At 37.1% G+C, this 16960-nt stretch overlaps 1 protein-coding gene across 13 annotated transcripts in view; it reads left to right on the plus strand.

Moving 5' to 3' along the window:
- Positions 1 to 16960, plus strand: part of cadpsb (calcium dependent secretion activator b) — an 81409-nt gene that overhangs the window by 36464 nt on the left and 27985 nt on the right. For all 13 annotated transcript variants that reach the window (XM_089134340.1, XM_089134341.1, XM_089134342.1 and 10 more), the window contains exons 5-11: positions 774 to 1007; positions 2183 to 2304; positions 7824 to 7935; positions 9332 to 9471; positions 9845 to 9911; positions 10709 to 10817; positions 10990 to 11202. In XM_089134340.1, coding sequence (XP_088990466.1) covers positions 774 to 1007; positions 2183 to 2304; positions 7824 to 7935; positions 9332 to 9471; positions 9845 to 9911; positions 10709 to 10817; positions 10990 to 11202 — 997 coding nt within the window. The remainder of the gene's footprint in view (positions 1 to 773; positions 1008 to 2182; positions 2305 to 7823; positions 7936 to 9331; positions 9472 to 9844; positions 9912 to 10708; positions 10818 to 10989; positions 11203 to 16960) is intronic.

The following is a 16960-nucleotide window of genomic DNA, read 5'->3' on the forward strand; positions in this document are numbered from 1 at the left end:
GGCCGTGACACCAGTCTCGGCTCCTCAGCATAACCCTGAACGAGTGGATGCGTGCCGCCATCTTATAAGTACATATGTTCGGGGGAGGGGCTCAGCATGCAAATTCCACTTGCCAATTCCATTGGCCGTTTTTCTAAAACTCAGAGGTGATTGGGGCTCCCAAGTGAGACCCATTTGGCAGTCAACACAACCATCAGGGAACAAGGGTTACATCAGGAACCAAGACGTTTTCAATTTAAAGTTTTAGTCATTTTGTTATACGCTTTTTATTTTATTTTTGGTTTTGTTAGCTATATTTTTTTATTTTTATTTGAGTTTGAGTTTCAGCTAGTTGCAACATTACTTTTTTTTTTTTCATCTTTTATTTATATTTTATGTTTATTTTATTATAACCCCAGTAACAATTTCTCATAAAATAGAGTCATAAATATTATCTCGAACACACACACACAGTGTGATCAGACTAAAATCATAACGTTATACCAGTAAGTACATTTTGTGAAGTGAATTTTGTGTGTACAAACAATGACATAAAAGATTACTTTAAATACTTTGTCAATATGATTCCATCCAACACCATGTAATCTATAATAACCTCTTCCTCTAAGCTTTGAGCTTGAAAGTACTTTTTTTTTCATAAAAAATAAACGAAAAATAATTAAACATAAAATATAACACCAATGATAATTTAAAAATAAAGTTAATAACATTAAGTTCACATTAATAACATATTAAAAATGTTATGCTTTCTTTTTTGTTATTCTAAACTTCAGGCTGGCAAATTCCCCAAGTTTGTGTCGAAGGAGATGGAGGCTATGTATATAGAGGAGCTGAAAAGCTCAGTCAACCAGCTGATGGCTAACCTGGAGAGCATGCCGGTTTCAAAGGGAGGAGAGTTCAAACTGCAGAAGCTAAAGAGGGGACACAACACCTCCATCATTGATATGGGGCAGGAAGATGAAAACCAGCTGTCCAAGTCTGATGTTGTCCTGTCTTTCTCACTTGAGGTAAGAAGGCTGTTCTAGCCTACAGGCAGTGTATTAGTTGTGTGCTCAAGGCCAGGGTTCAGTATAGTGTGCCTTTTCATCGGGCCCAGGGGAGAAAGAGTGATTTTTATTGGTGGCCCTGCTCAAGGCTTCCATTTTTGAATTTCTTTGGTGAACGTTTGTGGCATTTCGCCTTACTTAGACATTCTTGATGTTTCGCACACAATTAACTATTAAGTGTAAAACATATAACCAAGATTGTGAGATAATAGCAGATGCAGAAGGGGTGGCAGAGGTGCTTGAGAAGCCCTTTTGGGAAACATTAAGCATTTTTTATGTTAGTGGAATAGAAATTACAAACATTAACAAGTACTTTCTTAAGGATTTAGATTTTTTTTTAATCATTTTAACCATTGAAACCATTGAAAAGTGCCGATTTAAACATTAAGTATTCAGTAGCCTGTGTTATATAGTCGAAAACAAATTGCATTTTTTTTAAATCTTTTTGGAGTCTAAGGGTTTGCCTCTCTTCATTTCGAATTAATGAACACCCCTTAGTTTTGATAGAGAATTTAAATGAGAAGTAATGATAAATTTAGCAACATCAGCAGCTGCAGTGTTAGTTTAACACATGCGTCTGTGAGATTTGAACCTTTACTGAATTTCCAGCCTTTCCTATTGCATAAATTATAGACAGAATGGGCTGCAGCATATTAGAAAAAGGTTATAGAGCATTTTTGATAAATGATTCCCGAGGATATTGAATGCCTCTGAGAAATCTCCCCTCTCAAGTCTGAGGTTTTGCTATAATTATACTATCTTGAGCTAGCTCATTTTCAGGGCAGTTGATAATAACTTGGCATGGCTTTAGTAGTCACAGAGGCTGACAGAGCAGTGTTTTTTGTATTTGATAGCCTGACTTGTGTCTTTGGAGTCTATTTTGTTTTGACGAGCTACGAGCTGGCAAATTTTATAGGTGCTCTGGGTGCGTGTGGATTGATTTTCGGTCCAGACGTAAACAATGCTTATTCAGTGAGTGTCAAGAGCAAGAAAGTTGAGTGATAATAAAAGTTTATAATGTGGTCAAAAGGTTGAGCTGAATCCTGATTGGTTAACGGCATGGTAAATGACATCATTCTGTGAGTATTACACACATACCTGCATATGAAAAAAAAAAAAATGTTCTTTCTGTGTAGGTGGTGATTATGGAAGTTCAGGGGTTGAAGTCGCTGGCTCCCAACCGCATTGTGTACTGCACGATGGAGGTGGAGGGTGGAGAGAAGCTACAAACTGACCAGGCTGAAGCATCCAAACCAACGTAGGCCATTAATGTCAAGTTTCAAACAATTTTGATGATCATAATTAACATCTGCACTGCTCTTTCAAAAGATTGGGGCTGTCAAGCTTGTTTTTGTTTTTTTGTTTTTGCAAGAAGTCTCACCAAGGCTGCATTTATTTACCAAAAATACAGTAAAAACTTGTGAAATATAATTACAATTAAGCATAACTGTTTTCTAATTTAATACGTTTTAAAATGTAATTTATTCCTGGGATGGCAAAGTGGAATTTTCAGTATACTTCAGTGTCACATGATCCTTCAGAAATCATTCTAATATCCTGATTTGCTGCTCAAGAAACTTTTCTTATTATTATCAATGTTTAAAAAAACTATTAAAACATGTTTTTGTGGAAAGATTTATTTAAGGAATAGAACTTTTTTTAACATTATAAATATCTTTTCTGTCACTTTTGATCAATTAATGCACCATTATTAAATTCTTTTAATCTTACTGACCCCAAATTTTTGAATAGTAGTGTGTATTGTTATAATGTTGCATCCATGTGTTAAATTGCCTTTAAAATATGTGTAAATGAATGCAGATACAGGTCTTTCATGGGCTAGCGTCGATATCTGGGGAGCAAGTTTGACGGCGTTAGCTTACTACCTAGTATTATAAAACAGTTAGTTTCAATCCTTGATTCTGATTGGTCAATAGCTGTGCTTTATTCATGATAAAACACGGCTATGACCGCTTCAACCAACGGTTCTCTTTATCACTGCGCAACACTGCAGTTCCTATGTTGTTTTTATTTGAGCTTTCGTGCATATTACACATTGTTGCGGTTCACAGTCAGGCACTTTTTCTTTTCAGCGGAAGGAAGGTTTTTAGTGATTTTACTTCATGAAAGATGCTCTAATACACATTTTTGGTACTTTCATATTGTTATTGTGTGGTAACCGTTTTATAAAAGCAATAAGGTACTCGAGGCAAGTGCTGTACCGTGAATAAGTAACGGCTGAAGGGCCTAACAACGCCCTTCAGCCGTTACTTATTCACGATACGGCACAGCCTCTCGTACCTTATTACTTACATAAGCTATATTTTAGTTATATGCTCTACAGATTTCATTAAATCCATAATATGGGACAGTTTTCGAATGGCAGTGCAGTTTCAGGTGTTGTGTCCTCTAACTAGAAGTCTCTTATTTGACCAGAGGTAGTTTCTCAAGGGATGAGCACATGATTTGGTGCTATTTTTGGGCCCTACGTTCCATCATTGGATCGGATGCCAATTTATAACGAGATAAAGAGCAAGAGGGAGCCTGGTAGAGTGAGAGAGAGAGTGAGAAAGAATCAGGAATACAAGACACAGCCTCCATGTCCCCTCAGAAAAGTAATCAGCTGTGGAGAAACTGATTAGGAGTGCGCATCCCAGCGGAGGGTGGAGAAGGAAAGAGAGAGAGCGAGCGAGCCTCCGGCACTGCTGAAGAATAATGACGTAACGTGAGAATTAGCATTTCAATTCTGTCATCACACACAACAACCTTGTGTGTGTGTAAGTGAGAACTTACACACACACCGTATAGCACACTTTTGACAGGAATAAAATCTGTTTGATATACAAGGTCACCTTCTTTCCCCTCATAGGGAGGAAAACCTACAACGAGGAATCGTCTTCTAGGACATTTTATTCCCCCTGTTTTATCCCTTTCTCCTTTCAAGCCTTTCCTTATAAGGCTATCTCAATATATTTTTAACAATATTCAGTATACATGTTTTCACTATTTGATCACAAGGAAGAATTCATCTATTCATTTATTTATTTTTCACCAATACATATTTAAAGAGTAATATACTGTATTTTTTTAATCATATGAATAATACCATGCAGAGACGTTTTAAATGCAAATGAATCAGTTTGGAGTTGATATATTAACACAGATTCATTTGGTTTCATTTATTCACTAAATTAATCACAAATGAACGTTTTTGCTTCTGAAGTTCGAATGAAAGATGCTATTAAAACATTCACAATGTTTCATTTTACGTGAACAGCAAAATCATAAATGTATCTCCCAGCTCTATTTCTCTTATCAGAGCTTTTATTCTGCATTCTTTCCCTATTTTCGTAACTTAATTTTTGCTTCTCGCTCTCTCTCTCTCTCTTCTTCTTTCAACTGTAAAGCACTTAGCTCTTATAAAAGCCTTATGATTATGAGTCATAGAACTCTGTCTATATTCATGTATTCATGCTGTCACTGGCGGTAGGAAACGGAGAGAATTGGCTCATTTTGGCAAAGCATAACAGCGCTAATGGACACACAAGAATGTGTCGCATCGAACAGACATGCTGAAGGAGAGAGATTAAGAGGAGGAGGAGATCAAGGAGAGCGAACGAGGCAGAATGGAAGAGAAATTTGACATTCAGAAGTTCTCAGAAAATGTCATTCAGTCAGCTGTTCAAGAATAAACCTGTCTTGCGCTGTCCCAAAGGCGATCTCACACATACACACGGTTCAGTCATGCTTGGCCTTGTGCAGTGTCAGCAACCTCCCTGACACACCGTTAGCACTGTTAGAATGCTAACCCATCCGTATCCATGGAAGCCATACAAATACTTGCCCAGAAACTAAACATGTTTCGTTCATTAACATAAGGCTTCACTATTATTTGTGTTTTATCTGTGCAGAAACCTGCTGCTTATTGACTAAGCATCTGCAAGGTCAACCAGATGCTAACTTCACTGGTATAGAGCTGCAGTGTATTTAAATTAAGTGTTTGTGATTAGTTTCAGTGATAACAAGTCTTTTTTTTTTCTATATAAAAAAAATAAGTTCACCCTCTATTTATATTAATTGTAGATTGGGCCTAATTCACAATATTTATATTTAACATTGGGCTGTTACTCTCTGCAGAAAGTACAGTTTTTAGGATGTTTTGCGCCATTCCCTTCAGTAACTTGCATAGTTATTTTTTTGTGAATCTGGTGCTACAACAATGGAGACAGAATGTGAAAATGATCAGCAAGTACAAATCATTCTCAGTGAATTCTTCCCTCTGTATTTTAAAATATTGAATATCCCTTGTATGCCCTTAGAAAAATATGGTGGCAAACATTTGGCCTACAAAATTTTCCATATAGCTCATATTTTCACATGCAAATTATGCATTTGCTGATTGCTGTTGATTTCTATCCATCCTTAACCGCCCAGCCGTTACATGATTATCGCCCCCTGGTGGTCATCAAGCAGATTGACGATTGTGTTCTCCCATCTTTCAGTCTGCATTTGCCACTTCTCTAAGTGATAAATCACACTTCCCACCACACACACATCAGTTTTTTTTTCTCCCTTTTTTTTCCCTCTTGCGCTAGATTCCCCTTTTTGCCCTCTTTTTCATTTCTTTTTCTCTCCCCCTTTTTCTTTCCGTCTCATTTGTCTGCTGCCTCTGAAACGTGCAGCCTGTTTCCACGGCAGCAGATCATGTCACGTGTTCCGGTTTTACTAGGCCAACTCTACCAATCACCGTGTGTGTGCAGGAGAGAGTGTATCCGTGTTTTCTATACTGTTGCGTCATATTGTTCTGAGATAGTGTCCATTTATTATTTATAATATCAATACCGATCATATAAGGCATGGTGTGAGCCCTGCTACAGTGCGATCTCTCATACCTGCATGAGTTATAATATTTCTCCCTTTATGACAGCTTTATACTACATGCATATGGATTAGTGGGTGGAGTGTAGAGAGATTAGCCTATAGCAGGTGTGTTTTCTTCAAGCAAGAAAACGAGGCTGCGCTTCCTTAGATAAATTTGGATGAAAAAATAATCAATCTTAAAATATAATGAAATATGAGATCTAAGACAGTGACAGATAAAGTGCACCACCATGATGCACCATCTCTAGTCTGATACTAAGGCGCAGTGTTTGGGGGGGGTAGTGCATTACAAGTAATGCGAGTTATTATGTAATCAGATTCCTTTTTGTGATGGAACTAGTAAACATTACTTTTAAATTTACATCAAAATATCTAAATTAAGTAATGCAAGTTACTTTGTTTTCCCAATTATTAATGGACCCCTCTCTTGTCCCCATGTTGAGAGAAATTGGGAATTAGGTGCAGTTTGTACGCTATAAAACAATCATAATCAATGTAGTTCTAGAGTAAATGTGAGCATGCATTTACTTGCTCATCTCACTTGCACAAAAAAAAAATCTGAAATCCTCAAAATGAATAAAAACAGTGAAATGCAAACCTATAGTAATTAAATGTAATTGTTAAACACAAATATATTTAATCTTACTTTATGACCTTAGATGATCCAATTCAACCATACTAAGCAAAAATGACTGTAGTTAAACATCATATCTGTGTTTTTATTTTTTTGTTTTTATTGCTGAAGTAAGAGTGTTGAACTTTCTTCTCATGCTCTTCTGCGTAGCATGAATTTGAACACTGTAATTTCAATTAAGCTGAATTTAGTTTAAGAAAAAAGTTGCCTTATTTTTGCCAATCAATCCTAATGAGAAATTCGAAAACTAAAAAGCAAAGAAAGCAAACTCTTCCTGAGTAAATTGGTAAATTAATGAATATCAGTTTAATTTAATGTTCCAGATTCAGTTAATATACTCAAGAATGTATTAATTTAATTTAACATTGTAAGAATCTATACTGCAAACATTCTAAATACTTATTACTCTTTCTGACTTCTCAATTTGGATTTATTACAAATCTGTGCAATCATTTTCCAACTTTACTCCTAAAAGACTCCAAAGTAAAGTGAACTTGTTTTAGTGCAGAACGCACTAAAGTTTGACATGCCGAACTGCAATAAACTTTTTTGTAATAAACAGCTTGACAACTGTTTAAGAATATTAAAATAATAAAACTATGCTTCTAGAACTTTGCCTCGGGTCTGCCACACGCCATTGGACTCTGATAATGATTGGGTAGAGAAAGAGTAAATAATGGTGGTCTGCGAATGTGAACTCTCAAAATCTTCTTTAGGTTTTTCATTTATTTATTATTTTCCAAATGTCAGACTTGTCTGATGTGGGCGAATCTCGCCCCAGTAATCACCAGAGAATATCCTCGACTGAATGCGTTATGCAGAAAACGTCAGATGATACACTTTACCCACTGGTCTGTCTCTCATGCACTTGACTTTCGGTATTAGATTTTTACGACCTTATCAAATGATTTGTTGGCAAACTATTTCATCAGCCCTGCCGTGTAGCCGAATAGGACTGCAGAGATTGTTTTCCATGCTGATTAAAGTAATACAATGAAAACAAGGGTTGCGAGATGTCTCTGTGCTCAGCAGTTAGGCAGTGATAAAGTAATAAAGAGTGGCCGAGTGTCAAGGAGATCTATTATACCTGGAGAAAGCCATACATTCCAGAGCCCCAGGAAGTATAACCCTTGGTGGCTGTACTTTTTGTGGGGTTTTTTTCTGTGTGTTTTGTGTGTGAGATGGATAAAAATGAGTGTTAAAGTACATAGAAGCCTACCATCAAAGACATGAATGGTGTTTTTGTGTATGTGTGTTCTCAGTTGGGGAACCCAAGGAGACTTCAACACCACACACCCTCTACCCGCGGTCAAAGTGAAGCTCTTCACAGAGAGCACAGGGGTTCTGGCCCTGGAGGACAAGGAGCTGGGCCGGGTAACACTCAATCCTTCTTTTCTTTCTGGTGGCTTTGAACATCAGTCATTCTGTTTTGTTTTTTTTTTGAGTTTGTATTAGGTTGTTATGGTGGAGTTGTATAAGTGATGTCTTACTTTGTAATCCTCGTTTTGCTTCATTGATGCCTGTGAATCTCCAGTTTTGAAAATCCCCTTAACAGGCTTCCTGAGTTAGAATTAGAATTGAATTAACCATGCCACTCTGGGCGTTGAATTGTTGTAATAAAACAAATATTTTTACCGAATGACAACTGATTCATGCCATAATAAGAACAGAACTGTCAAAACAATTAAACAATGGCATCAAAACTCTTAAAACTAACCCTAACTCTTTATACATATCGAGTAAATTATAGCATTCTGGCAAATGGCATGCTTTCCTACATACAATTAATACCAAAAAGCTATGTTATTAAACAAAATGGATACATTTACTACTGTTAAAAATTTGAGTCACATTCAATGGCACTTCAAGGGCACATTCAATTGATCAAAAATGACAGTAAATGTTAAAATGTTTTTATTCAGAGTAAAAATTCAATTATATTTAATAATAATATTTCAGAATATTACTTTTTTAAATGTATTTTTAATCAAATCAATGCGGCCTTGGTGAGCATTTTTTCATTCAAACTTGAATTTCAATTGGAATTCATGTTAATATAACCTTAATAAGAAATCACGTATTGGAATTTAAAAAGCATTACATTCAAGGAATCAGAGGTCCTCTAATTATGAAATTATTAACATGGTTTTTCATCTTGACTGATGCCCGATGTTTGGTACATGGTTAATAAATGTGTCTTCATCAAGACTGAGGTTGGCAGGCATCTCTAAGCATTCAACTCTAGCTAAGAAATAGATTGAGCCAACTTATCAGAGAGAGAGAAGAGAGCAAATAAAAAAGCACAGGAGAGAATAGAGAGAAACTGGCTCTTCTCTGATAAGGTGCCAAGAGAAGAGCTGCACATCCCAACTCTCAGTGCACAGAGGCATGAGCCAAAATTAATTGAACGTTGAGAATTTCACTAAAAGCGCTGACTGGCAAAGTAATATGTCATTATCAGCTCACACCCAGACTCAGGGAAATTTTCCCACACCCACACAACCTGTTTATCCGTTTACTGAATCCTTCATGTGTGAAAATGTCTTAGCGTTTCTAGGGCAGACACTGGCTATAGGATTGCCTGTTAAAGGGATAGTTCACCCAAAAATGAAAGTTCTGTCATTCCATCATGAAAGAAGGTCATATGGGTTCGGAAAGACATTTGGGTAAGTAAATAATGACAGAATTTTCATTTTGGGTGTGCTGTTTTTAATGAATTGTGACCATATGGACGGATAATAATCATGGTTCTCTAATGTTGAATGATTAGGTGGTTCTTCACCCAACTCCAAACAGCCCAAAGCAGGCAGAACTCCACAAGATGACCGTGACCAAGGCTTGCCCTGATCAAGATCTGAAGATCAAACTTGCCGTCCGTATGGACAAGCCTCAGAACATGAAGGCTTGTGGGTGAGTGCTTTTGAGGGTACAGAAATACTTCTCTGTAAAAGTTTTCTGTTCATATGGAGATTATATTCTAAAACAGTATAATCCTCTCATATCAATTTTCTCATGTCATTCTGCTTAATGTTTCGGTGGAAACCAATACTTTTTTTTCAGGATTCTCCAATGAACAGAAAGTTCAAAAGAGCAATATTTATTTAAAATAGAATTTTTTTTATTATAAATTATTTTATAAATGTCTTTAATATCATTTTGATCAATTTAATGCATCCTTGTTGAATAAAAGTAAATTTTTTTTTGACCACACACTTTTGAATGGTGGTCTATCAGTTAAATTAATAAAGGAAAATACTGATGAAGCGTGTGATTATTCCATCAGGTATTTATGGGCTGTTGGCAAAAATGTTTGGAAACGCTGGAAAAAGCGCTTCTTTGTCCTGGTCCAGGTATATCTTTTTATACATTCAAATTTTGAGTGGAGAATAGTTTGACTCTGAAGTTTATTGTTTTCATTGTCTTGATGATCCATGTACAATTTTAGGTAGTGCATATGGCATTGATTTAACCTCAGAACCTAAAGCCAAGTATTTTAAAGGATTAGTTCACTTTTGAAAAAACTTTTGCTGATAATTTACTCACCCCCATGTCATCCAAGATGTCCATGTTTTTCTTTCCTCAGTCGAAAAGAAATTAAGGTTTTTGATGAAAACATTCCAGGATTTTTCTCCTTATAATGGACTTCCATGGGAACCAGGTCCAACCGAGGTCCAAACGACAGTTATAACAGTTACAGATGCAGCTTCAAATGTCTTTAAACGACACCAGACGATGAATAAGGGTCTTATCATGCGAAACGATCGGTTATTTCAAAGCTTATTCCAAAAATGTAACTTTTCTAAGGACGAGGCGCTCCATTTGTCCTTAGAAAAGTTACATTTTTGGAATAAGCTTTGAAATAACCGATCGTTTCGCATGATAAGACCCTTATTCATCGTCTGGTGTCGTTTAAAGACATTTGAAGCTGCATCTGAAACTGTTATTAACTGTCGTTTGGACCTCGGTTGGACCTGGTTCCCATTGAAGTCCATTATAAGGAGAAAAATCCTGGAATGTTTTCATCAAAAACCTTAATTTCTTTTCGACTTGGACATCTTGGATGACATGGGGGTGAGTAAATTATCAGCAAAAGTTTTTTCAAAAGTGAACTAATCCTTTAATACTATTTGTTTCTCTTCTGCTATAGGTAAGTCAGTATACGTTTGCCATGTGCAGCTATCGAGAGAAGAAGTCAGAACCGCAGGAGCTGCTGCAGTTAGATGGCTATACTGTGGACTACACCGACCCACAGCCAGGTAAAGCTCTCACATTCACAGATTACTCTTATGTACCACTCCTTTATGGAACTACTATTACTTTCTGGTTGTCAAAACGTTCCAAAGTGTCCATTGTAGATGCTATTTGAAATTTTGTTTATAATGCAGCAAAAGTGCATTTTCAATGTCTCTTTTTTTTCTGTGTGTGCAGGTCTGGATGGAGGACGGGCTTTTTTCAATGCAGTGAAGGAGGGTGACACTGTGATCTTTGCCAGTGATGACGAGCAGGACCGCATCCTATGGGTGCAGGCCATGTATCGAGCTACTGGCCAATCACACAAACCCGTCCCGCCCACCCAGGTCCAGAAACTGAATTCTAAGAGTGGAGCTGCGGCACAGATGGATGCCCCCATCTCTCAGTTCTGTAAGTAAACATACCAGTAAAGCATTTCATTACAATGTCAATCAGGACAAAAATTTACCGAAGATGAGATGGCGAGTAAATTAATAAATAGCTAGGCTTGTTAATCACCATCTTTTATAAACCGCTCTGTTATTCAGGTTAGAGCCCACTTATGGACAGTGACATTGTTCCCATGACAACATGTCACAAAGTGGATAGTAATTAATAAATGAATTCAGGTTGTTGTCAGGTTGAGTTAATAACTCATAATGTCATAGTGATGTCACCTTGCACTCTCAGCACACTGCACAAGTAGCAGGAAAAGGTAAGAGCGAGTGTGTATAGTGGAGCAATGTGTTTATTTCAATGTCCATGTCTTCGTTTCTGCTCGCACGCACTCCTGATTAGCTTTAACATTTGCGTGTAAGAATTTTCAGCCAATTTACAATAAAATGGTCAGTTTAAAATAGGCCTTTCTTTTTTCTATAAAGATATCAACCAAAAAATGAAAATTATTACACCTTTTACTCACCCTCATGTTGTAAAAAAAAAAAAAAAAAAAAAACTCTTTCTTCTGCAGAACACATACATTTGGGTCAGTTTTTCACACAAAGTTATTATATAGCTTTAGAAGATTTGGAAATTAAGCTTGAACCCTGTTCATTTGCATGCAAAAACTCATATTTTGTCCTTTTGTTTTCCGCAGAAGAAAGAACATTCTAGGTGTTTGGAATGACATGAGAATCAGTAAATAATGACAGAATTTGACACCCATTTTTGGGTGTACTGTCCCTTTAAGACGGAAATGGCACCTTTCGTTGCATTACGATTCTGCCACAAATGTTCTCACCAACGATTGAAGCATCTAAATAATAATAGATCCTGCTATTCAGAACCTTGTCTTTTGGTGTGCATCTACTTCAGCATCTGTCCATAGCTATGTCTTATATCATAAAATGTCTCTTAACAGAATTGATACACTGTTAAAATAAGTTCAATCAAATATAGCTCACGGTTTAACCTCATACAAAATCTAAAGGTAGAGGTTCTGTGTTGTTTTTCCATTGATTTATTTGTCTTGTTTGTGAATGTTTCTTGTGGTCAGATGATTCCCTCACAAGTTCAGATGCCATTCAATTTCCTCATTATAAGACAGACCCTCTCCCCTCTGAAACATTATTACACTGTGTAAATGTTTCACCCACCACCTTAACACACCCCAGGTGGTCTTGAATGGCACAGAGTAGTGGAATATAACATGCTGTACACACACCCACGAGCAAACATTCCTTTGCTGCAGAAGGTTTTCACAGATTCTGGAATACTATGAAGGTTCTGGCAACAGTGTATATATTAAATATACATTAATTACTCTGATTGAATACAGAGTATTGAATACAGTATACAGAATACGTTTATTCTGAATACAGAATACATTGAATACAGTACCTGTATCACAATAACATACAATGATTAAGGTAATATTAAAAGGGAAATGGACACCCTGTAGAGTTTTGGGAACACTTTACAATAAGGTTCACTTTGTTAAATATAAAATTCTGTCCTGAAACTCTTGATGGCGCAGGCTAATAGGTCCTTTAACTTAACCTGCTCGTTATCACATTATCTATATGGCACAGCTGATTGGTTCCTGCTGTATTAGTAGCCAATGAGCTTCCATGCTCAACCTTCAAATACTTGTGTAGCATTTGCCTTAGTAATGCAGTGCGCTTTTAGAAAGGCTAACTTTATTTGCTCAACTTCCAACAACACTTTTTTCCAAGGCTGATGTTTTCATTTAATCGTGGCTTTCAGGCTGGGTTCAGCTGAATGCGTGTTAGGGGGCTCACACACTGGCAGTTTTTTTTAAGGACGGTGCATAGTTTGCATGAAAAATCGCTAATGTGAACGCTGTCATGGGACCCGGGTGCGCACTGGGGTACTGAACCTGAGACTACCAGGAGTAGGTGGTCTGAGTTCGGTGGCTGCTGAACCGTGCATGTGATAGCAGCACCGACTTGGGGGCGCACATGTTCAGGAAGTAAAGTGACCTGTGAATACGTTTTAGCTTACTGTGATGTATTCAGTTAAATAAAACACTTCTGGACCGCAGCAAACGAGCCCAGTGTAAAAGGCTCTTTTGAGAGCTTTTGCTACGTTTGTAACTCCCGTCCAGACTAAAAGGAAAAAAACGAAGTCCTAAAACGGAGAAGTTTCGAAACGCTGCAGCTCTGTTTTGAATCTCCGGAGGGCGTTTTAGTGAAGACGGGACAAAACCTCGACAAAACGGAGGACTTTTGAGACGATGATGCAGAAGCTCATGCTCGGCTCTATGATTGGGTGTCATCAGTCATGATGTGTCCTTCCCTGATTCGTCAGCCACCCATTACATGTCAGTCGTTTTAATGTGGAAGGAAATGAATTCTAATAAGCAGATAAAACGCTGGTGTGGATTAGAGCCCAACCGATAAAGGATTTTGAAGGCCGATTTTAAAATCCGATATATCGGCCGATATTTTATTTATTTATTTATTTATTTTTTTCAAATTGGACATGATAGTCACACATTTTTCCATGCTTATTTGAGTTAAGAGAACTGATGGGGATGATCTTAATTGTTATTCAAGCAATGTATGTATCGTGATTCGTGCCCAATTCAATGAGTGTTGCCAACAGGAACGGTGTAGAGTGCCCTCTGGTGGACAAACTATACAACTCCAACACTCATGACATGGTTCAAGCGTGTTTCGTCCGTTTTTATTTTATTTTTGAAATATTCATTTATCGGCCATTATAACTGCCGATACCGATAGTTTGGAAAATGCCTAACATCGGCCGATAATATCGGTCTGCCGATATATCGGTCTGGCTATGAGATCGTATTTGTTTTAATTCTCCATTTTTAAACGAAAACGCAGTAGTGTGGACGGGGCCTTAGAGTCATGCTCCATTATTCATCCGTTGTCCAAATGACCTCCACATTTACAAAGAGGAGTATAGAGAGTTTTGACAATGACGATTATAAAATTATGCTAAATCATCATACTATTAGGCTCTATTAGCCTGCAACGTGTATTTCATTCGTTAAAGCCACACATAATGCACATTCTAATTGGATAGGTTTGAGCCTTTTGGCTCAAGCAGACATAGTTATAGGCCACTTGAGTTAAGCCATTCGGCATGGTAGCCCAGGCACACAGTTATGTGATAGGCCAATAGAGTTAAGCCATTTGTTGTGATAGGCCAGGAACACAGTCATAGACCAATAGAGTTAAGCTATTCGGCAAAGCAGGCTCAGGCGCACACAGTCTAATAAGCCACTAGAGCCAAGCCTTACGGCCCCCCTTACGGCATGTCTGTTTTTAATAACAAATTAATAAAAGTTTAAACGTGCTAAGTGCCTTTATATAGTTCTACTGTGTTCATTTTATGTTTGTTCTGAGAATAGAAATGAATTTCTTTTCCACAGCGGAATTCTTCAACAACTTCTAAAGCAACATTCGGAGGCAATAAACACTACATTAAGGCAATGTGCCTGTCAATCAACATTAGTGCACCACCCTCAGATCTCACGATTAGAATACAAAGCTTACACAATGTTTATCGTAAACTAGCACTACCTAAATTTACGGTCAGGAGCCCCCACTGCTAACTGGATTTATTTTCTAAGCAGTTTATTTGCTCAATTGTTTTTACCGGATTCAGTACCTTCATAGAATCAATTTAGAAACTGATACTGGCATCAAATACACATTTGGCCAACTTTCAAATATACTGTCTAATGTCTGAAGGTAAGTGTATTTGCCAGTACAGTGTTAGTATATGTTTCAGTGATCTTGAGTCTGATCTAGATTGTATCCTGTGAGAATCTTGTCAAAATCATCTGCAGCAGAGAACAACGTAATACACCGAAATATAGTCTTTCTTTCTTTCTTTCTTTCTTTCTTTCTTTCTTTCTTTCTTTCTTTCTTTCTTTTTTTCTTTCTTTCTTTCGATCTTTCTTCCTTTCGATCTTTCTTTCACTCGATCTGACCACCCACCAGTTCAAACTGCACTATCATGTCGGTACAGGTTGTTGTATTTTACGTTGTGTTTTTTCTTCGTTCATGCTTTGCTTGTACCCTTCTTTAGTCCTGCAGCTGTAGTGGAGTCAGGGTTTTCGTGTCTGCTTTCTCCTTCAGCCTTGTTGCTAGTCTTTATGTTATTCTGGTTTGTCCCTTCTTACCCTGCTGTCTTCTAGCTGGACTCAAGGGTAAGTGCTAACCTGTTAGCTAGCACCAGTCAGATAATCATAAAACCATTATCTGACCTATGCAACGTGCTCTCTTTATCCTTTTTCTCTCGTTCTTTTTCTCCTCCTTTCAAATCTCACTCCTCATGCTTTAGACCTAAGTAGATTATTTTACTTTTCCGTTGAACTTTTATTTTGATGATGGCTAAAACTACAAACCTTCATTATTCTTGCCAGTTTAGGTTGCATGTAAATTAGTGCGTTTGTACTTTATTATTTAGCTAAGTTAATATGGTTTATGATTTATTTGCATAATTGCCTTCTCTACATAAACATCACTAGCATCACAAGACCCCTCAGAGTAAAGTAAAAGATGGGATTTGACTTGTTTTGGTGGCAGTTCATTCTAAAAATGTGATTGCTAAACTTATCGGACAGTTATGAGGATGACTGACTAAGTCAAATTTGGCCATTCCTAAGTTGGACCATTAAATCTGTCTACAGTAACAGTGAAGCACTGTACGCGTTTGACCACTTGGACTTTACTCTCGAGGGTTCAGTTGCCTTTCAACTGATTTCTTTATTTTTGAACTTGAGCTTTACAAGAGTTGGCAAATATGTAAGTGGAGTATTCTGAATGCCAATGTGAAGGAGCAGGCACTGCCGTCCCTCCTCACCAAGAAATACTCCTAATAATCTTTCGTCTGGAGGAAATGGGCCTCTTTGAAGTAGTCCCTAAACCCAATGTAGAACTTAGCAAAGATATAGTTCATTATTTGTGTGTGTTTGCCCTTATACTGCTTGAGTAGGTGAGCATTTTGATGTCATTTTATCCATTCAGATGCTGATGGAAAGACAAGTTCATGTTCTTCCTTTTTGATTATTCTCCATTTTTTTTTTACAGAGAATGAATGAATTACTTTTTAGACTCTGTTGGCTTCCCGTTAAAGTCGTGTATCTGCAATAGAACAGTAATGCTAGCCTGTTGGCACGCCACTGAAGTGGCTTGCTTGTCAGTGTGCTCAGCAACCCTTATGAAAACACTGAACATTTCTCCAGTATTGTCAACTTGCAAATGCTAAGAGAAAAATGCGGAATGCTAAAAGATAGGCAAGCGGAAAATTCCTTTTACTTGCATGACATTGGAAAGCACAGTGGAGTGTCTGTGTTCCTGCATGTAAAATACCTTCATTTTCAATGAAATATCATATATAACCATTAAAAAAAACATCAGGAGTTATTTTTTAGTAGTAAAATATTATTAATAACAGGGTAGGAAATGGTTCCTAGTTTATTAGTATCCCCATAAGTCCTAGTCTTATTTGAAAATAGCACGGCGGTTTTTGCACAAGCCGATTTAAAACTGTGGAATGTGGAAGCACATTATTTTAATTCATGTATAATTATGAAATATAAAAATGCAAATGAACAAGGCACATCCTTTAATCCTGTAATTAGGACAACTTTGCTTATTTCTTCCCTTTAATTCCACGGTTCATATAGCTCATATAGTCTGTTATGCATTTTTACACTTTCTTTTTCTCATTA

Source organism: Pimephales promelas, chromosome 8, assembly GCF_988280905.1.
Source record: "Pimephales promelas chromosome 8, fPimPro1.hap1.1, whole genome shotgun sequence".
Lineage (NCBI taxonomy): Eukaryota > Metazoa > Chordata > Actinopteri > Cypriniformes > Leuciscidae > Pimephales > Pimephales promelas.